The sequence below is a fragment of the Vulpes lagopus genome, chromosome 4, assembly GCF_018345385.1.
Source record: "Vulpes lagopus strain Blue_001 chromosome 4, ASM1834538v1, whole genome shotgun sequence".
NCBI classification, from domain to species: Eukaryota; Metazoa; Chordata; class Mammalia; order Carnivora; family Canidae; genus Vulpes; species Vulpes lagopus.
Genome location: NC_054827.1, coordinates 91804651 through 91827828, shown reverse-complemented (window position 1 = coordinate 91827828; position 23178 = coordinate 91804651). Strand labels below are relative to the sequence as shown.

Here is a 23178-nt window from a genome sequence, read left to right as displayed (position 1 = left end):
AGATTCTCCTATATGGTCCTCAGAAGGAACCAACCCTGGTGACATCTTGAATTTGGACTTACCACCTCCAGAGCTGTGAAACAACCATTCCATGCTACTCTTACAACAGCCTCAGGAAAGAAATACAGTCACTCACGCTTCTAAATGGTGTTTGCAAAATTTAGAAAAAAAAACATATTTATTATTTTAAATCAAATTCTCAGAATAATATAAATAATAATTTTTATATTCTTGGTATCTTAGGACCAGTCAGATAAAAGTGTCTCTCCGAGGTCACACCCAAAGGATGTTGGGGTTAGTGAAGATTGTACTTTTATATGTTCCTTGATGTGAGTCAATAATGAAGACTGTCCACCTCAAAGTACTTGGGGTGTTGGCAACACACAGCGACTGGACACCTGGCCTTATGACTGTGAGGTTTTGCGATGTGTTTCCATTTCATAGATAAGTTCCATAGAATTATTTATACATGTTTAAAAACATGGAATGATATTATCTATCTTCTTCAAACTTCAATGTGATTCTGGGAACCAGTTAGATAATGCTCCAGTGCTTTAATCTTCTTGGAAAAAAATACATGTAATTTTATATTATTGTCATCATCATTTTGAGTTAAGAAATTGTAAACAAGAAATGACATTTGTCTATAAAAAGACATTTATCTAACAGAGATCCTCTAAAATGCCATCACAGCACTGTGGATGACTCTTCATGTTGTCAAATGCCAGACACAGCCACATAACTGTGTTTCCTGAATATTCATTATATTTTCTTAATTGTTGACATCTAAGTTTATGCTGGATATGGCCAGAAAGACACATACAGAACAGCACACTGTTGTGTGCAGGTACTGCATGCTTTCTCATCTTTGGGGCTCCAGTTTCACACTCTCATCTCATGTTATCTTGAATCCACAGAGATTCTGCAGTTATATATGAGAAATGCTCCTTCCCATTTATCCCTGTTACACTTTCTTAGAAACCTCAACTGCAACCAGAGGTTTAAGTTTTCTTTTTGCAAATTGAGCTTTAGAGAAATGAAGAATGAGTGTTTGTAAGATATATACAAAAAAGATTATGAAGAAGCTGACCAACAAGGCACACCTGGACATTTGTCATGCTTTAGGACTTTAAGGAGCTCATAGTACTTCTTTTTCATATCCATTACGTTGGATAAGAAACCCATTAATCCTGAGTCTCTACACAAAGAGGAATATGCTACCTGGGAATTCCCTCAGTAGGAAGTAGGGTCTCAGGTTAGATCTCCCAAAACAGCAATGATATTTGTAAGACCATTTTGGGAATCCTAGAAAGATGATGTGAAGTGAAGAATGGTGTGAGTGGACACTGCATAACATGAACCCACTTGAATTATCAACATACTCTTAAGCATATAAAAACCTAATATTTTTGATCATTTGGTAAACTCCTATAGGAACTGATTTGTTTGTTTGTTTTTGCCTTTGTTTTCATACTTGGAGACATTACAACACAGGAATGTGATTGCCAAATAAATATCTAAAAGAACAATTTGTATTTTTTACTTTATTTTGTTTACATTCATTTTACTAATGAATTGATTTCCTGGTTCACATAATCTGGATTCGGCCAATAATCAACAACAATCTGTGAGACTTGTATTGATGCTGTGGTTAATGCCCATCATTGGCTAACAGTGCAAGTAAAGATTATCAATTAGTAAACATATGAATTGGAGTATATTTTACATTTAAAGAATGTTTTTGTTATAGGTGTAATTATACAAAAGACTGATTATGTTTATAAAAATTTAAAAATGTGAATTCAGGTTTAGTCTAATTTTCTTATCGACCATAGTATTGGTAAAAATAATGTCACTTGAAGGAAAATTAGTATTCTCCATGATAAAAATTTAAATGAGAAATAAATCTGCAAAATTCTCCATGGCAGAATGCATTTCTTCTTTTCTTTTTTCAGAGTACTTATGAATAGCACGTGTAAATATTCCATATTTGTCTAAGGAAAAAACTCAATTATTGACTAGTATGCTGATTTTGTGGGGCTTTTTTTTTTCATTTTCCCCTCAATGATGACATTTAGTACTCAACTAGTCTTCTAAATACAAAAACCAACATTATTATATGCAAATGAAATGCTCAAAGTGATAATGCTGCCCAGGAAATTGTTGATATTCCATGAAAAAAAAGTATTTTCTGGTATAATGAATCTGAAAAGTGCAGTATTAAATATAGACTGGTTTATTTAACACAGTTCTTCCTTGTATTTAAACATATTGGAATCTTCAGGAAAATAATGCAGTATGCAGTGTTTCCTAATTTATTGCTGTGGTTAGGAAACACTTTTGCTAACACTGATGTTGGTAGCTTGTAGTATACTGATGACCCATAGAAAATGGTGAGGACATGCTGAGACACTTAGCCACATGTGAAGCGCCATCAATAAGCTCTCCTTCACTTCTGTGCTCCTGCAGCAGTTGGTGGGACTCATTTATATTGACACCTCTCTCACTAAATTCTAAATCCTTGTATTTCTGGCTAGCCTGAAGACCCCTTAAGATCAAGAAGTGTCCAGCACATTTAGCTTTTCCAGGAACCCTTTTGCAACTAAACAAGTTAATAGATAATTAAATCTAAGAATAGTAGTTGAAAATACTTTTAAGGGCATAGGAAAGTTTGTATAAAAGATATTCAAAAAGAAATCAACTGATTATGAGCATTTCCAGCACTTCCCAAATATTTTAGAGTTTTCTGTCATGATATTTTAACAGAAAAATTATTTTGCCTATATTTAACACCCCTTAGCAACATAATCATCCCATGCCCATAAGTCTTGTCTTGGGTTCTATGGCAAGGGTAGTTTGAATGGGCTTTGAAGCACTCCAGTTCCACGAATAACTTGCTGTAGGCACATTACTTTATTTTGATGAGCTTTGAGTTCCTTAACAATAATAATGTGTGGGCATTATGAAGTCCAAATGATTAGTTTATGTAAAACATTTAAAATAATAATTGGCATATTATAAACTAGCTGCCAATTATTATAGTTAAGGTCATCCAGCTCATTGTGCTATATTTGAAACTGCCCAATCACTAAACTGCGTTACAGATCTTTAGGAAAAATGTTTCACTTACAGCCTTACAGCTAGATGCCAGAATTGAAATTGCACAAGGTAAGATGCCAGGAATCTCCCTGAAAGTGCACATAAACTCCAACAGTGTATTACTTTCAGGCAACTAACTTCACAGGCTGGGACAATCAGGGAGAGATCCAATCTCAAACAGGCATTATTCCAAAAGCTAGATCTGTTCTTATGGGTATCACCCTCTGGTTGTGACTAGTTATAGGCACTCTTCCAGCATGACTCTACTACAAAACATGGACATCAACTTGTTCAGCTCTCATTATCTAGTAGATAAGCATACTAAATCTGGAGTCACATCTGCCATTGAAGAAACTTAATGAGAATTTTCCTTCAGAATATCTAAGCCAATCTCAAAATTCCCCCCAACACCTGCACAATCTTGTTTTAGCAATGTGATCACATATTGCTCCAATGTGCATTACTTCATTTCCCTTTGTTTTTAATGTATTTGTCTTATTCCATATATACATCACTTACTAGACTTGCTCATTTGACTGACAGAAAGTCGTTTAAATATAATACTCCTTTTTCCTTCTTATTGCCCCTTTCTGAGTCAATGCTCATGATTTCTTGTCTAGACTCACATATTCCTCCTGACTGATCTCTTAACTCAAATATTGTCCTTTCTAATTTATTTAGTAGGGCATCACTAGGAACCAAGCACAGTCTACCATGTCTCACACGATAGTTAGCAATATAGACAATAACCCCTTTATGTAACACAACAAAAGAAGATAAACATAATAAATACATGAATTGTATGACAGATTTTATCAATTAGTGAAGGCAGAGATTGCCCAGAGGATGGGATTCAATGAGAAGGTGATTTTTGAGCACAGATTTACAGAACACAGGACGTCAGTCATGCAGAAACCCTAATGAAACATCTCTTTGTGGTGGACAATAGGTAAGCAAGTCTAGAATCAAACGAGTAAATAAGGGGCTAATGCTATAACTGAGGAAAGGGATAATGGTGACTTAGGATAGTAGCAATGAAATTGGTAGAAGCCATCTTATTGAGAATATTTTGAAGATATAGTCAAAAGCATTTGGTGTTATTTTGGATTTGATGTGTAAAAAAAGGGTGGAGAAAAAAAAACAAAAAAATAAAAAATAAAAAAATAAAATAAAAAAAGGGAGTAGTTGATGTTCCTGAAGTTTGGGCCTGAGAAAATGAAGAGATGGAAGGGCCATCATCTGGAAGGGAAAGACTCCAGGTGGAATTGCCCATGAGCATTAGTTTGGGACACAGAGGAGGTCTTGAACAAGCACTTGGGTCCAGGAGGCTGGGGTTTATAAGATGTTTGATTTGGAGCTGGAGATGTAAATTTTGGAGTTAATACTGTAGAAGCCTGGATGAGATTCACAGACAAGTGAGCATAGATAGAAAACAGAGTCCTGGGGCACTCCCAGATGAAAAGAAGGTGGAGAAGATGGAGGTCCAACACAAAAACACAGAAGAAGAGACATCAGGAGGAGGACAACCAAGAGAAGCCTAGAAGCCAAGGGAAGAGAAGCCATGGTAAAAGGAGAAGGTTTAGCACTGTAGAGGTCCTTGGTGACCTTACTGAGGGCAGCACTGGTGGAGGAGTAAAAAGGAAAGCCTGGCTGGGATGGGATCAAGAGAATGGCATGAAGGTACTGGGTCAGTGAGACTGGATGACTGTTTAGGAGAGTTTTCTGCAAAGAGCACAAATGGGGCAGTAGCTTGGGGAAGAACAGAAGGAGGATTGGAATAACATTGTGTTGGGCACCTTCTGTTGCCCCTCCATACCTACTTTCTACCCTTTTCTACCTACTTTATGCCCAGGAAGCTTCTGCCTGGACCACACCATACAAGTTCCCTGAGCCTCGGCTTCAGGCCCCTGGGGAGAAAGAACAGATATTGTGAGGTGAAAGAGGTTAAGGCAAATATCCTAAAGCTCCTTTCCTGCCCCTGTGCTGCAGGTTGGCTGGATTCTCTGCTGAAAGTGATTCCAGCTGTCATGCAGCCCTCTCACTGCAACTAATTCTCCAGATTCCAGTAACCACTCCCACTTCTTGCCTCTTTAGCTAAGTGGCAAAAGCTTCCCAATACCACTAGCTTGAGATTACTGCAACATGTCTATATTAATTTCCTATTGCTGTTTTAACAAAGGATCACACACTTAGTGGCTTGAAACAACAAAAATTTGTTATGTTTAGTTCTTTAGGTTAGAAGTCTGACACATATCTTGCTTGGCTAAAATTAAGATGTCAAGAGGGCCATATTATCTTCTAGAGGTTCTAGAATTCATTTCTTTGCTCTTTCCTGCTTCTGCAACCACCCACTTGTCTTGGCTGGTGGCCCTTTCCTCCATCTTCAATTCCAACAAAGTTGCACCTCTCTGTGAGTTTCTTCCACAGTCACATTTCTTTCTCTTTTCTTCTGCCTCCCTCTTCCACACTGAACCCACCTAGATAATTCAAGATAACCTCTACATCTGAAAGTCAGCTGACTACCAACCTTAATTCCATCTGCTACCTTAATCGTCCTTTATCATGTAACATGATGTACACAGAGATTCTAGGGATTTAAAAAAATGGACATCTTTGGGAGCCATTATTCTGCCTATCACAATGCCTTATTGCAATATGTCATAAACCCTGCCAGAAAGATTGTAAATAGTTTCTTCCCTTCATTAACTTCTAATTAGCCAGTTTGTGTATGTCACTTGCTGCATACTGAAGACCTAACTGAAACAATTTTAAAAAAATAGTGAAATAAAAGCCTATTTTTAAGTAGATGGTAGTAATGATCCAGTAGAGTAAAAAAAAATGGCATAAGTGTGAGAAAGAGATGTGTTGGAGCAATCTCTTGTGTAGGGGAAGGAACAGGATCTGGTGTACATGTGGGTAAGAATGGGAGCACATCTGCAATACAATGAGGGAGTAATTGCAGTCGGTGGGCAAAGATTGGATGCTTTCAGATTTCCTCAAGATTCTAGGAACAGTGAGGAGCAAGATCACCAGTGGAAAGTAAAGGTGTTGCTGTCAGAGATTGGGGCCAAGAACAAAATAGGAACCTGCCACCTAGGAAAGTTAAAGAATAAACAGAGTTTGCATTTTAATGGAAGTGATATTTATTCCTATGGGAGTGAAAACTCTTTTTTGGAAGAGAAGTGACAAATCTTTGATATTGCTATGTGTAGCCCTCCAAAAGGCCATAATATATGAAAATATATACAAGCATTTCTAAGGGAGGTGATTAAAAAATACCTAAGACTCCGTAGGAGAGATGATAATGAATAAAAGATTGAGAAACACTGGACTAGCACATACTACAGCATGATAACCTGAAGACTCTCTTGAAATTCATGGCAACAACTTCAAAAGACAGCAGTGATGGAAATAGTGTGCTTTAATTTATTATTATTTTTACCCTGTGATGATGCATGGTTGTGGTGTTGAGTGGGTAGAAACCTGTATTTCATTATGGTTGGCTGTGTGCAAGGAAAAGGGGAAAGGGAGCTGAGGGAGTGTGCAAAAGAGTCATTTTACAAGAAGTTACTGTGGCCGAGTTCAAAAAGGGTGTTGTCTGTGTTCTCCTCTAGGGTTTTGATGGAATCTTGTCTCACATTTAGATCTTTCATCCATTTTGAGTTTTTCTTTGTGTATGGTGCAAGAGAGTGGTCTAGGTTCATTCTTCTGCATGTGGATGCCCAATTTTCCCAGCACCATTTATTGAAGTTGAGGGTCCACTTCTGGGTTCTCTATTCTGTTCCATTGATCTATGTGTCTGTTTTTGTGCCAGTACCAGACTGTTTTGATGACCACAACTTTGTAGTACAACCTGAAATCTGGCATTGTGATGCCCCCAGCTATGGTTTTCTTTTAAAAAATTTCCCTGGCTATTCGGGGTCTTTTCTGATTCCACACAAATCTTAAAATAATTTGTTCTAACTCTCTGAAGAAAGTCCATGGTATTTTGATAGGGATTGCATTAAACGTGTAAATTGCCCTGGGTAACATTGACATTTTCACAATATTAATTCTGCCAATCCATGAGCATGGAATATTTTTCCATCTCTTTGTGTCTTCCTCAATTTCTTTCAGAAGTGTTCTATAGTTTTTAGGGGATAGATACTTTACCTCTTTGGTTAGGTTGAATGAGATCATATAATGTTTGTCCTTCTCTGACTGACTTACTTTGCTCAGCATAATACCCTCCAGTTGTATCCACGTTGAAGCAAATTATGGGTATTCATTGTTTCTAATGGCTGTGGAAGGAGCCTCAGTGTCCATTGAAAGATGAATGGATAAAGATGTGGCATATGTATACAATGCCTATACCTAAAGGTCTGCTAGTGCATTTTAACCTTTCAGGGAGCAAAACCACATTCTTAATGTAGGTGACTCATAATTGGGAAAAAGTTTCTCCAAAACACTTCCCTTTTTACTGCCTCCACAAATTATTTAAATAAATTATGATCTTCTATTCTTTTAACCTTATTATTGCTTAATATTTAAACACGGATGGCATTTCTCACCTTTACCGCCATGACGTCTATAGGGAAGTTTTGCTTTTCTCTGTGAATCAGACTTTTCTTAACATGTAAATGTTCTATATTTTACAACTCTATAAAGAATTCAGACTATCTTTTAAAGATATTTACCACTGATTATCAAAGTTTACATCTTAGTCGTAAGTGAAACAAATTGTTATGGAGTGTTAAGAGTCAGTAAACTCTTCATATTAACAATCTGATCAGTAGGAAAGCTAGCTCTAAATCCATCTTTACCCCCACACTCTGGCAAAAGAAAATTAGTTGCAAAATAGTGGATCATAGGAATAACTAAACACTCAAAAACAAAGAAAAAAAACCCTATGAAATAGAACAAAATCCCCAAAGCATTCAAATACACTAATAGATGAAACATCTCTTTCATCTAATCATATACTTCATACTACGTATATAATGACCACTTAGTAAAATCAAATTGGTGGATAATTATTATGTTCAATAAATTGGAGAAGAAATACAGAGCTCAAAATAAAGTTTAGAGCAAAGAAAGAAGCTGGAAATTAAAACTCAAAGGACATTTCACACCAGCTTCTTTTATGCACAGAGTCTTAACAATATTTTATTCTTATTATGTATGTGGAAAGTTGTAGAACTCTTATCATTAGTCATTAGTAAAAAGCAGTTTATAGAAATATGGTCACTTGTGGGAATTCTATTTAAGTTTATTGACTTGATGAAAACAGTCTTTATTTAAAAATATAAGACATTTCTCATGATCCTTTTTTCATCCCAATTAAAACATTAAAAAAACTTCAGTATTGAATCCGTTGTTTTGCCTCAAACATCACTGATGTATATGCTTGCCCTAATATCATTAGTTAAAACACACATGTAATGGAATTCTACATTAAAGGCATGATTATGCCTCAGGCATCAGAGGAAAAAAGTCAGATTTTTTTACAAGTCATGCTTCCTTAAATTAAATCCTACCTGCAGATGTTGTTATGATTTCTGTTGTGTTTCTGAGGCCCATAAAGTCAAACTGATAAAGCCGCCATGATTTCTGATCAGCTGCCTCAACTGAATTTTTTCTCCATCTGTAAATCATTTCTTCTTTAGGATAGCCATCTGAAAATACAGAGCAAATAACAAACACTTGAAAATATAGGTTTATAGAACAAAAAATTATAAAATAAAATAAGTTAATAAAATAAAAAATTTTAAAAGTCAAAATTATAATTCTGATCATGAACAGAGGTTAAAATTTTAGGCTGTATTTATTCTCAAAAATTTCCTCAAAAACACTAAAACTCAAAGGTTAATTAGTAAAGGCCTCTCAACCCAAAGAGTTCCTGCTATAGATCTTCATCAGCAAAATGTTCACAGTCATAAGCCTGGTCATTATTTGTGTGGGCACAGCATATAAGGGTGCTACTGTCTTGATTTCTTTAGCCTTGGAGAGCCACTTTCAGTCACCATAGGCTGTGGTAAACTTTCAAAGAGTAGAGATGCTGGTCAGAGTGTCACTAGTTCCCAGACTCTGAAATCTAACTACCCAGCCTACATCTATCACACATTCACCCTTCCCCAGAATTTAGTCCATTCAGATCTTAGGAAAGACAAATTTAATAAGGCAATCACTCCAGGATTCCAGAAGTCTACTGACTTTCAGTCCTGCTCTGATATCTCTAGTTCTGATCAGTGAGCTTTGACCATTATTAGAGACCAGTGCTTATTCTTATTCATTACTCTAGGAAGCAAGATGCTAGTGTGTTTCTGCTGCCATAAGCCTAGTGTGGCAACCTACCCAGAGACAGGTGTCATGGACAGGTGCTGTTACTAGGACCCCAGTCTCTCCCCAATTGTCCTAATGATTGCTTCTCAACTCCTGGATCCCCACTTCTGGAACAACACTTCCTTTCTGGAGTACTGTACTGTCTCCAAGCTCTATGGTCAGGTCTGCTCTCTGGGGCATGCCTGGATCCCATGTTGTCACCCAACACACGACAGCATTGGTATTATTAGACCTTCATGGATTCATATAGACACTGATTGCATAACTGGTAGGAGGAAATGTATTCACTAACCTCCTGAATATTAAAAGTGCATACTTCTACAAACATGTTAATAAAATGGGGGATCCCTGGGTGGCGCAGCGGTTTGGCGCCTGCCTTTGGCCCAGGGTGCGATCCTGGAGACCCGGGATCGAATCCCACATCAGGCTCCCGGTGCATGGAGCCTGCTTCTTCCTCTGCCTGTGTCTCTGCCTCTCTCTCTCTCTCTCTCTCTCTCTCTGTGACTATCATAAATAAAAAAAGAATTAAAAAAATAAAATAAAATGGTTGGAAATTTCTAATTAGACATTGCAGAGATCAGTTTGCAAAACTCTTAAAGACATTATGCTTTCTTGGTATTTTCCCTTTCTTCCCATCAGTGCTAAATTGGCTCCCTCATTCAAAGGCTAAAATAGAACACAGATATGTCCCATGCTTTCTGATTGTGTATTGTTCTGTGAACTTATTGTCACCATTGCTGAGATATTAATATTGATATTAAGGCACTAAGACTCAGCCCCAGACATTTTTATGAAGTAACCAAACATTTTACTTGGTCATAAGCCACTGTCCTGTTTTATTTTCCTATTAGACTATCATAATCAGAAAAAGTACTTTACACCATAATTCTTTCTTTTTAACTTGTTTTATTAAATAGCTTTGTTGAGGTGCAATTTGCATACATAAAACATATGCAGTTCAGTAGTTTTCAGTATATTTTTAGAGTGGTACCACTATTATCCCAATTTTAGAATATTTTCATCATTCCAAAATGAAACCCCAGACCCACTAGCTGTCACTCTCCGTTCCCCTTCCTTAGACACATTGCAACACATCACCTATCTCATCCAGTTCTTGGCATCCATTAATATGTCAAGACAGAAATTTCTGTCTATAGATTTGCCTGTTCTGGACATTTCATATAAATGGAATCACACATGTTATCTTTTGAACTGATGTCCTTCACTTAGTATATTGTATTCAAGGTTCACTTGTATGGTAGTCCCTGTTGGTATTTTGTTCTTATTCATTTCAAGTAACATCCCACTACATGAATATACCATATTTTACTTATCCATTTGTCAATTGATAGGTAGTTTGTTTGAGCCACTTCTATGTTCTTACGAATAATGCTGTTATGGAACATTAGTGTTTTCTTTTTAAATAAGCAAAGACTTCACATATTTTTATGACAAGTAGTTTTGCAACTTGGAGGAGGCCCCCATTGAATTAGGGTATTATCTTCCTACAGAAAGTAGGAGATTGGGATATTATCTTTCTTGATTACATTTGAAAGATATGACTCCCAGATCCTTAAAAAAGCTTTTGAAAAGATTCACATCTTGTTGCAAAGCAGATTTCACTTTCCTTAAGCCAAACTTGTTTCTCCTCCTTTTTTCTACCTAAGCAAATAATGGTATTACCCACTCACTTGCTCAACATTTATGAACACTTGTGTATGAGATTTTGTGCTGACTTAAGTTTTCAGTTTGCTTGGGTATATAAATAGGAGTGACATTGTTAAGGCATGAGTTTACTCTCTATTTAAAATTTTTGAGGAACTGTTAGACTGTTTTTCAAGGCTATACCTTAAAACACTACCAGTAATGTATGAGGTTGCCAATTTCTCCATATCATCTCCAGCATTTGCTAATATCTGTCTTTATAATAGTCATATAGGGGTTGTGAAGTAGTACATTGCTATTTAATTTGCATTTCCTTAATTACTGAAGATATTGAACATCTTTGCCTGGGTTTATTGGCTATATATGTCTTTCTTGGTGAGGTATCCAGATTTTTTTTTCTTATTTATTTACTGGGTTATTTGTTTTCATATTGTTGAGTCTTAAGAATCATCTGTATATTTTGGGTCAAGTCTTTTATCAGGTATATGTTTTACAGATATTTTCTGCCATTCTATGGCTTATCTTCCGATTCTCCTGCATTTTTGAAGAAGAATTTTGCAAGTTATAGAATTACTGGTTGACAGTCTTTTTTCCTTCAACATTTTGAAACTGTTACCTGTCTTCTGATGAGAAATTGTCAAGTTGACTCTGCTGTGGATAGGTATGGATTTCTTGGAGTTCATTGGAGTTTGCTGAGCTTCTTTTGGTTGTTACTTTTTCAAATAATTTTGGCCTTATTTCTCTGCTTTTATCCTCGGAGACTTTCATTAAATGTATATTGGTAATTTTCATGATGTATCACTGGTGTATGGGTTTCTACACATTTTTATCCATTCAGTCTTCATTTTGTTCCTCTTAAAATAATCTTTACTGGCCTACCTTCAAGTCTGCTGATATTTTCTTCTGACTCCCCAAATCTGTTGTTTGTAGCTGGCTAGCGAATCTTTTATTTCAGTCATTGTACTCCTCAACTCCAGAATTGGAATTGATTTATTTTTAATAATTTATTTTTACAGATATTCTCTATTCAAGAACACCTAGTTGTCAGACTTTCCTTGCCTCTAATTCCTTGGACATGATTTATTTTAGTTCTTTGAATGCATGTAGAATACCTGACTTAAAGTCTGCTTAGTATATCTGACATTTGTGATTCTTCAAGTATTATTCTATTTACAGTTTTTATTCCTGTGTATGTGATGTGATTTCCTGTTTCTTTTTTTAAAGATTTTATTTTATTTATTCATGAGAGGCACAGTGATTTCCTGTTTATTTGGAGGTTTTGTAATTTTTCATTGAAGCCAAACATTTTAGATAATTTATTGTAAAAAATCTAATATCACAACCCTTTCTCTGATAACAATATATCATATTAATATATTAATATTATATTACATAATAATAACCAGGGGTTATGGTTGTTCCTGGGTTTTGGATTTTGTTCTTATTTTTCTTCTTATTGTTTATTTCATTAGTGACTCTTCCAGACTAGTTAGTAAATCTGTATTCCCCACAGTATGTAGTCCCTGAGTTCTCTGCTAGCTTTATGTTGTTGTTGATTTTATGTTCTTATTTTTGTTTTCAAGCATGGTCTCCTAGGGTTCACCTTTGGTTTGTTATAATTTCGTGGCCCACCAATAATCAGCCAGAATGTTTCCTTAAATGCCTTGCCTGTTTTTCTTTCTACCTTTGCCAAGGAAATCTGTGTGTGAAGGCATGACTTCAAACTTTAGACAGCCTTAGCTTTAATTTTCTTCTTTCACAATTTCTCAAAGCAAGAGGTGAGTGACTGAGACATTTTTTCCTAGGTCTTTTCTGGGCATGCACACAACCCTGCACATAGATCCCTAGGAATTTGCTGGAGGTTTTCAAAGTTCCCTGTATCTAGGTCTTGCTTTAATTATTTTTTTTTTCTTTTTTGGCTTGGTCTTTTGTTTGTACTAACTGATATTACACTTAGGCAGATATAACATTGTCAGAATATTTCCATTTTTTTTCTATAATGCCCTGGTGATACTACTTCTTAAATTTATTTTTTTTAGATGAGCAGAGCTCTGAGTCAAATCAAGTGGCCACAGCACTTAGGGAATGAAAATTTTCAAGTACTGTTAGTTTTGACAAAATATTGACAGTACTCTTGGGATAAAGTTCTCAACAGAGTATCCAAAGAGGTCTATGTTCTCCATTCATTGTGAGTCTGCACATCTTTTACAACTACCATGCCAATGATCTGGCAGAGAGGCAGAGAGAAAGGGAATAGTGATATGTACAGACTCTGTTGTCTTTCTGAGATTCAGAAGTTTCTCTTTAATAGACAATTTTCCATTTTTTTCCTGTGGTTTTGATTAATTTATGGTGCTCTAAAATGGCTGGTTTTGGTTGCTGTGCCAGTATTTTCACTGCTTTTGTGGGAAAGTGGTCACTGAGATTCATATTCCACCACTCCAAAGTTGATCTCCCTATGCCATAATTCTAAAAACAATAATAACAGCAACAAATGATGGCTTCTATTTATTGCACACCAATAGGCTCAATAGGACTTCTACTTTTATTTTCCATTTAATGTTAATCCTGTTCTGGACTGATTTGAGCATTGTAATGTTAAATAACTTCCCCAGTGCTACACTGCTCATCTTTGAAGAAGCTGCAGAATAAATCCAGAGCATTCTCTCAACTCCCTTCTACCTGACTTCTCCTTTTACAAAATTCCATTCTTATTTCTAATGCAGAAGGCCTCCCATTGTATCCTCCCTTCCACAAATAAATCAATACTGATGTGTTGGTAATTTTATATATAACATTTTCAGTAAAACACATTTACATTTAAATTAACCTTAGTCTTCTGAAGATGCATGCAATAACTTGAAATAATGGTAGTTGGGATTTCAGAGAAAAGTTTAAGTGGGAGGAAAATTTAGTTATCTTACTTAGCTGCTGAATTCTCTTCTATGCCTCCTCTTTGTATACATCATCATCAATATCATCACAACCATAGTCATGATTATCATCATCATCACAGTGATCATCAACTTCCCCAATACTGCCACCACCACCACCACCATCACCATCATCACCACCATCGTTATCATATTGCTGTTATATATAACTGTAATTATGTGTTAAGCAATGTTCTAAGGGTTATGGGGCCCTTACTTGCAGAAGCCCTTCCAAAGTCCTGGGCAAGGCATAGAAACTCTTGTTTGGGGGTAATTTTGAAACACTTAGGGAAGGCCTCCCATTGTTTCCTCTCTCTTAGTATTTTTGTTGTATGTCTGATATACTGAACTTCACCAATTTTGTATTAATAAATTCATTAATCATTTCTATATTTATCTTTGTATTGATGTTTAAGTAAACTTTCCTTAAAATATGTTCAGATAAATATTTCAAAAATTTAATTATAATAATTTTATAGTTTTATTCTTAATTTTATTTATTAGTTATTCTAATATTATTTTGACCAGGTTCCTTCTACTTGAATGTCAGTTCTGCATATGTGTACATGTGTGTATATGTGTGTGATTTGTGTGTATATATGATATTAACTAATATTACTTGGTGGCAATTTTTTTTAAAGATTTTATTTATTTATTCATGAGAGACACACACACACACACAGAGGCAGAGACACAGGCAGAGGGAGAAGCAGGCTCCATGCAGGGAGTCCAACGTGGGACTCGATCCCGGGTCTCCAGGATCAGGCCCTGGGCTGAAGGCGGCACTAAACCGCTGAGCTTGGTGGGAATTTTTTAAAGAGAAATGTATCTTGTGGTTATGAAAATAAAGTTTTCATATCAACAAAGTTAATTCCTAATCTTTTCCATCAAACTGTCCAGCTGGCCTCATGTTGTAGTGATTTTACTGAAGTGATTTTACTTGCATTAGGAGTCATGACCATAAAGGATATGCCCTCTCTCCAGGCTCAGTTCTGGCTTCCGTGATGGAAAAGACTCTCTTCAGGCCCTCTATTTGTATCCTGTTAAAATTTTTTCTTTATTTTTAAGAAAAGATTTATTTATTTATTTTAGAAAGAGAGATCGAGTGTGCAGAATGAAGGGAGAGAGAGAATCTCAAGCAGACTCTGTGCTGAGCATGGAGCCCAATACCGAGCTCCATCCCACTACACTGAGATCATGACCTGAGCCAAAGTCAAGAATCAGATGCTTAACTGACTGAACCAAACAGGGCCCCAAACAAGGTATTTTCTAATTTTTGAAGCTAGAAAACAATGTTAAGAAAAAGCTAAGTAAGACAAAAAAGACAAAGATTTTAATCTTTACAGGGTATTTCTGTTAACTTTTGGCTTTGTTGTTTCATTAACAAGAAGCCAATAACCTAAAAGTAAAGTACTAGAAACTTTCTTTTTTTCTTTTCCTTTTTTTAAGATTTTATTTATTTATTCATGAAAGACACACACACACAGAGAGAGAGGCAGAGACGTAAGCAGAGGGCGAAGCAGGCTCCATGCAGGGAGCCCTATGCGGGACTCAATCCCGGGACTCCAGGATCACGCTCTGGGCTGAAGGCAAATGTTCAACTGCTGAGCCACCCAGCTGTCCCTCTTTTTTCTTTTATTTTTATTTATTATTTTTATTTATTTATTTTTTTTTTAATTTTTTTTCTCTTTTTTCTTTTAAAACAAGTAAATATCCTTTATCTTCCCTATTATTTGTCATTACATTGGATACATTAGCCAAAATATTTCTAGAAAAATAAATAAAATAATAAGAGGCACACAAATTAGAAAGAAAAATATGATTTTGCACCTACAGGACACAGAAGAATCAATGGATAAACCAACACAAATGATTTTTTGTAAACTCTCATAAAATAACCAGTTACCACAAAAATGTGCAAATTGTATAGGAAGCAGCCAATAAGTTATTACTGAGCCAAAAGTAAACCAAATAAATGAGAGAGACATGTCATATTCTTGCATAAGGGGATTCAACAACATAAAAGTGTTGATTTTACCCAAGTTAAATATGTACATTTGAAATGGTCTCAATTAAAATCATTAGCTTCTTTTTTTCCCATTTCCAGACAAGTTGATTATTTACCAGTTTTATTTAAAAGAATAACTAAATGAGAATCACCAGGAGAAATGCAATGAGTCTATATTATAAAGACTACACTAGACACAATTTTGCATCGGTACATAACAGACCAAGGGAACAAGATAAGTGAGATTCTCTCAGAATTAGTATATGATGAAGGCAGCATCTTATATTAATAGTAGGAAGTAGGAGTTTATGATCTGTGGAAGCCATATGAGAAAAACATAAGTTGGATACACTCTGTGTATAAATTTGAATTGTATATTCACCAGGATAAATTCCAAAAGGTTCATAGATCTAACTATGGAAAAAAAAAACATGCATGTACTCGAATAGAAATTAGAATGAATTCCTTTATGACTTTAGATTTTAAGAAACTTTTCTACCAATGACTCAAAATCTAAAAGCATTAATAAAACATATTTATAAAATTGTAAAAAATTTTATATCATTTTTTAAAATTTTATATGTAAAAAAAATGATATAACAATCAGTGTAGTGAAAAGTACCCTTAAAGGAAAGAAAAAAGCAACAAATGACAAATTGAGAAAAATATGGTTAATATATCAGAATAAAAGGACTAATTATACTAATAAATATTACATATAAAAATGAGAAAAAATAAGACCAACAATCCAATAGTAAAGTCTATGAATAAATAGTCAACAATAAAAATGGACCATAAACAGTGATGAAGAGATTCTTCTCTAAAGCAGGAGTCAAGAACCTTTTACTGTCAAGGGCTAGACAATAAATATGATCAGTTTTGAAGAACATAGGGTTTTGTCACAAGTACTCAGTTTGTAACTGTAGCACAAAAGCAGCCATAAATGGCTGGCAAATCAATCAGTAAGGCTATGGTCTAATAGGATTTTGCTTGGCAAATGTGCAGAAAGCTATATTAGGTCTACCAGCTATAGTTTATCTACCTCTCTTCTGGAATGAAAACGTTTAAAATGAAAAAGAAAACAAAAAGGACTATAAGTTGATAAAGACACCAGACCTCACTCCAAATAAGAGAAAGGACAAGAAGGTGCTGGGAGCCAACAAATTATACTGAAAATTGATAAATAAAGGGCAATATGCATTTTTCCTAGGTGACCTTCTAATGACTGATTTTGAGCTAAATAAATGCTGATTAGGGAAAGTTCTTTTTTTACACCTAACAAATGCAAGAAAAAATGGTGTAATTGTAATGATAAGAAAAACCACAACTAACAAATGCAAGAAAAAAAAGGTGTAATTAAAATATACCCCTCTGTAGTTTCTGATGGATCTGAGAGTCTGTCTTAATACCACCAAAGAAGGACAAGCAGACATTATGTCCCTTCTGCCATGATGTAACCAAAATTATACAGGATTCCTGTCAAGAGAATTGAATCTAAAGCTCACTAAGGTTCTACAGCTAACTACCAGTTTTCAAAAAAATGTGTGGAATACATGACATCATGAAAATACAATCAGCCAAATCTAGGATGACAAACAAGATAGATAAGATGCCCTAGTTTCTGTCCAAATAAATAGAGGGAGTTTTGTATTGATTAATGAGACTTGAGGGAAATATCAACCTAATGTCATTGGTAGGCTTTGATTGATACTGAGTTGAAATGACTGTAAAAAAAATAATCTGGAGAAATTGTCCATGGATTGAGTGTTCTATGATATTGAGGAATCACTATTATCTTTGTGTGATAATGACACTGGATTAACATTTAGGGGCACCTAAGTATTCTTTAACAAATATGAGAGGAGTCACCCTAAGACAAAAGAGCAAAATGTTGATGTTGGGTAACTAGTACATGGAGTTTTATTGCACTCTTTTCCTTAAAGAAAGAAAGAAAGAAAGAAAGAAAGAAAGAAAGAAAGAAAGAAAGAAAAAAGAAAAAGAAGAAGGAAAGAAGGAAAAAAAGAAAGAAAGAGTGAGCAAACAAGACTGGGAAAATGTTCACACATTTTGCAAACCAAAGCCTATATTGAGACAATAAAATAGACATTGGAAGCCAAAAAGATTTATCAAAATTAAAATATATGAGTATGTAAAAACAGCAGTACCAGCAACCCTACAGCCTGGATTCAGACTTTGCCATGTGGATGCTCCATGACTACGCATCCCATTAAGTGAGCTACTTCCCAGGTCTTAGGCTCCTAATTTGTGAAATATAAAGAAAGTAGATGGGAATCCTAGCCCCAAATAGTGTAGTGGCACTGAGGACTGCACATTATTACTATTATGGAGTGTAAATTTGTGTCCCTTCCATCCCACCAAATTTATATATTGAAGCTCTAACTTCCAATGTGTTGGGATCTGGAGGTGGAACCTCGGGAAACTCATGAAGTTAGAGATCTTGCGATGGGATTAGTGTTCTTATAAGAAGAGACACAAGAACAATGATCTCTCCTTTTGCCACATAAAAACACAGCAGGGAAATCTGTAGACCAGGAAGAAGGCGTTCGGTAGACACTGAATTAGACAACACTTTGTTCTTGGACTTCCAGCCTCCAGAACAGTGAGAAATACATGTTGGTTGTTTAAGCTGCCCATTTTACAGAATTTTTTAATAGCAGACCAAACTGACTAAGAGATTATATAAAGTGCTTAGCAGTGTTTCAAGCCATGATCATTACTGAATTAATGTCAATTGTAGTTCTTACTGTGGTGCCAAATATAAAATAAAATTACATCCCTCACTCAAAATGCTGCATTGAAAAGTTCTTTGCTCTTTAGGTTGGGCTGTCCAGTAGGCTTTCCACTATGGATTCCCAGTCCTAGGTGGCTAAAGAAGGGAGGGTGAGGGAGGCTCAGTAAGTAGTAGCTATGCCAGCTGTCAACATGTTTAATTTTGGAGGATCCTCTCCCATATGGCCTTCTGGTTCCCTCTTCTTGTGTTTTCCATCTTAGGATATACTGGGTCAAGAGGCAATAGCCTTAGAGAAAAATAACACTCTAGACAGCTTTTTGTCTAAAGAAAAGTGGTATTTGTTTTGAATGATGAGAGTTAAGTGGTAGCTTCCTTATCTGTTGCATTTGACCTATTTTGAGAAATGTTTAGAGACAAAAGAGGACATCATTGATTTAAAAGATGCAATAAGAAGCTGTTTTTAAATTTATTTTTGTTTCTATGCAAGAATAAATATATTCTACTTTGGTAACTGTGATCAATTTATGGTTTATGGTTGTTAATGTAGCCAAGTATAATAATAATTTTCCTGATGTTAGGAAAAATGTTATTTTCTCAATGCAATATCGCAAAAAGGCTCCAAAGATTGGGGGCAGCTTCAGTCATCAATGACAAATTTATTACTATCAGGGTAGGAGGGCAAGGAGGGAGGTTAATAGATATTGTAAGGGTTGTATTGGATAGTTTTGGAACTGCTGGGTGGTGTAGGGGCTGCTGAATGTTGTATGGTCTACTGGGTACTGTAGGGGCTATTGGATATTATAGAGTCTACTGGATATTGTAGGATTTACTAGGTATGTAGAGTCTACTGGGTATTGTAGGGTCTACTCTCAGGTCACAAAATTTTTTGTTCACTGTTTAAAAATCATGTCAGATTCTTCCTTAAAATTCTTCATTCAGAGATTTTTCAACTGAAAGTTGTCCAACATTCAGTGGGTATTTATGATTAAATAAGGGCCCTTGAATTGAAGCTTGTAGGTTATTGATTGGTCTAAACACATTGTTTACCTGGTCTCTAGATAATAGACAAGTCAATCCCCTGAGGCTTTATCTCTTTAAATAGGATGGGGTGGTCTAGGATAGTGTTTTTGAAACCCTGGATTTTTGAATTAATTTATTGGATCCTATCCAATTTTTTAAATGAAATATAGTGGAATAGAAAAGAACATATCAGAGGGCATAATACATTGTCCTCAGAAATATTATTTTGTGTTATTTTTAGTATGTACATATATGCATATATGTCTTGATTCTGTAATGGAAATTATATTTTACAGGAGGGCTTAGTTTGAAAAGTTGGAAAGCTCCATCTAGAGGTGAATATGCTCCTTCAGGAGCAGGGAAGATAAATAAGAGAGGCCATGGGGTGAACTGGGTTGAGGGGGTTGGGGTGATAGAGACCTGCAGTACACAGACCTATCCAGAGAAGTGCCCACTTGCTGAATCTGCCTAGAGTCAAGAAATATTTTGGTCTTTCAAAAAAAGCAGAAGTATATAATTTTGTATAAAACCTCCTGGTTTCTAAATGTTGACAACTGGGATGCCTGGGTGGCTCAGCAGTTGAGCACCTGCCTTCTGCACAGGGCATGATCCCAGGATCCGGGATTGAGTACCATGATGGGCTCCCTGCATGGAGCCTGCTTCTCCCTCTGCCTGTGTCTCTGCCTCTCTCTCTCTCTCTCTCTCTCTCTCTTCTGTGTGTGTCTCTCATGAATAAATAAATAAATCTTTAAAAAAATAAATGTTGACAACTTACTGTTTTTTGTTTGTTTTGCTTTGTTGTTGTTTTTGTTTTTTAAACAAATGAAATTTGTCCATGGGATGGATGTTTGCACTTCAGGGACCCCAGTTGGTAAAAGATAAAGATTTTCAAATTGTGTTTCCATTGGGAGACAGCAGTTAGACTGTGGGAAGTTAATAGACTCTTGGGATTATGCTTATTTTTTGTATTACTTTTAAGGATTTCATAGCTTTATTTAAAAAAAATTTAAAAGATTTTATTTATTCATGAGAGACACACAGAGAGAGAGGCAGAGACACAGGCAGAGGGAGAAGCAAGCTCCATGCAGGGAGCCGGATGCAGAACTCAATCTCAGGACTCCGGGATCTTCCCCTGAGCCAAAGACAGACACTCAACCACAGAGCCACCCAGGTGTCCCAAGTTTCATAGCTTTAAAAAAGATGAATACACCAGATTAAATTTAATTATACCTTATTTTCCTTTGTAATTCTCAGAAAAGTGTCATCAATCCTTAATCTCACAAAATGGAAGAAAAATGGGCCCAGTTGAGGTGTGCAGGGCCTAGTGTGGCCATGAGATTGGCAATCCACCCACCAAGAGAATGGGATCACATCTGATCATCCTTGTCTTAGTGCAGCCTGTCAGGCATCCATGTGCTCTGTGTTTGGGGGTGTGTGTTTATGTGGCTTCCAAAGTCTTCCAGTGTTTCACCCACTCACTACTTGCAAAAATGCAGCTACTCACAAAGAGTTACCCATTCATATATTTGAAATTATTAGCTTTGTTGTACAATTTTAATATCCTATAAGATTTTTAGAAATAATAAAAATTTAAAAGCATGTTGACACAGAAAGGGAGAAAATATTTGCAAATCATACATCTGATGAAGGACTTGTATACAGAATATATGAGAACTTTACATCTCAACAATAAAAAGTTAAATCTAATCTCCAATCTCTCTTTTTATTTTTTTCTTTTGCTTCTAGAAAATACCAAATGACCCTACCAGATCATCCAGAAGAGAATTCCTCTGGCTACGGCTCAATGTCCAAGCTTGTTCCCCTCTAGATATTAAATGGGCAATAATTCCAGCTGCGAAGTAACTAACTTCCACTTCAACACTATGTAGGAGGCTACTGATGTGGTCTATAAAATCTTTCCACATTAATTCAGAATGCAATTCTTGTACTTCAGCTATATTATTCAAAAGTCCTAGGACTTTCTGTTGAATGGATGACTCAGTTGGGAAAGACTCTAGAACCCGCATGAAGAGTTCTAACCCTTGGTTTTCAATAAAATGTCTGCAAGTGGTTGGAGATTCATCTGTGAGGTTCCAAAGTGCACTCAAAGTAAACTTCAAAGTGGTGTCCACTGAATTTTGATTGGTTTTTTGCTTCACTATTTGAAGAAGTTGCCTGACAATGAAGAGCTCAGCACCAAGCTGTGCAGTTTGTTCTGTAGAAAGCTTGGCAGCCAAGATGGAAATGATAGCAACTGCCATCCTTTGCATGTTTTGATCTTCATGGTTGCAGAGCCACTGCATGACAAGCTTGGCTGCTTCAAACCTGTTGAATGGAACATCTTGAAGGATCCGGTCACTGCAAAGTGAAAGGAGGCAATTCTTCTGCAACTGCTGGTGATTGGGAAAATGTTCCATGGCTTTGAGCAGCAAATGGGTCACATCAGCCAGGAGTCGGACAGGCATTCCTGCAGCAAGATCCTGCTTAGTTAAGTTAAACACACAGGCACTTGCAGCAAGTTGTACTGGCAAATTCATAGGGTGGTTTCTCATCCCAGTAACCACAAGCTTTAAAATTTCTGGCTTTGTTTTTTCCATCACATGAGTCAGGCTAAAAAGGTGAAATAGAGCTTCCCAGACGAAGAATGCCCGTTCACTGTACCGCTTCAATGCTTCTGCAATTTGAGTTTCATTGGCTTCTCCAGACACAAAAGGGCCCAAGGCTGTCTTCTGGGGCTTCATGGGTCTTTGTAGAGACTCGAATTTATGGAGCAATAATTATGGGACACTGCATATGTTCAGTGGCTGCCTTCCCCTCTGCCTGAATTTCCACTCGGGGCTCATCAAGATAGTCCTGTCCCCATCCGGAGAGTGGATTCTCCAGACTCGGCTTTGAATCCTGCACCTAGCCAGCCAGGTTGATTGCTGTAACTACAGCATGACCCAGTCACAACGCTTCTCCCGGTCTGGCTTTCCCGTCTGTAAAACAAAGCAACAGGACCTACCTCATCAGGCCCACGTGAGGATTAAATGAGAGAATGTGTAAACACCATCTTTCAAAAAAAAATGAGCAATAGTATTGAATAAAATATTAAGGAACATTTATATATATGTGTGTGTGTATATATATACATATATATATAATCAATAAGACATGAAAAGATGCTCAAGATCATTGTCATTAGGGAAATGAAAATCAAAACTAAAACAAGATAGTGCTTCACATTCACTAGAGTGAGGACAAATTAAAAAAAAAGGAGAAAAGAGCAAGTGTTTGAAAGGATGTGGAAAAGTTGGAATTCTCAAACACTGTTGGTAAGACTGTAAAATGCTACAACTTCTATGGAAAACAGTTTAGCAATTCCTGAAAATGTCAACCAT

At 36.1% G+C, this 23178-nt stretch overlaps 2 protein-coding genes across 2 annotated transcripts in view; both read right to left on the bottom strand.

Moving 5' to 3' along the window:
• Positions 1-7661, bottom strand: part of LOC121489427 (fatty acid-binding protein 5-like) — a 51644-nt gene extending 43983 nt beyond the window's left edge. The window contains exon 1 of the mRNA XM_041752464.1: positions 7650-7661. Within this exon, the coding sequence (XP_041608398.1) occupies positions 7650-7661 (12 nt within the window). The remainder of the gene's footprint in view (positions 1-7649) is intronic.
• Positions 7662-14028: 6367 nt separating this feature from the next.
• Positions 14029-22539, bottom strand: LOC121489426 (protein zyg-11 homolog B-like). The gene is made up of 2 exons (XM_041752463.1): positions 21565-22539; positions 14029-14175 (listed from the first exon to the last, which is right to left on the bottom strand). The coding sequence occupies exons 1-2, from the start codon at positions 22537-22539 to the stop codon at positions 14029-14031; spliced, it is 1122 nt and encodes a 373-aa protein (XP_041608397.1).
• Positions 22540-23178: the final 639 nt, after the last annotated feature.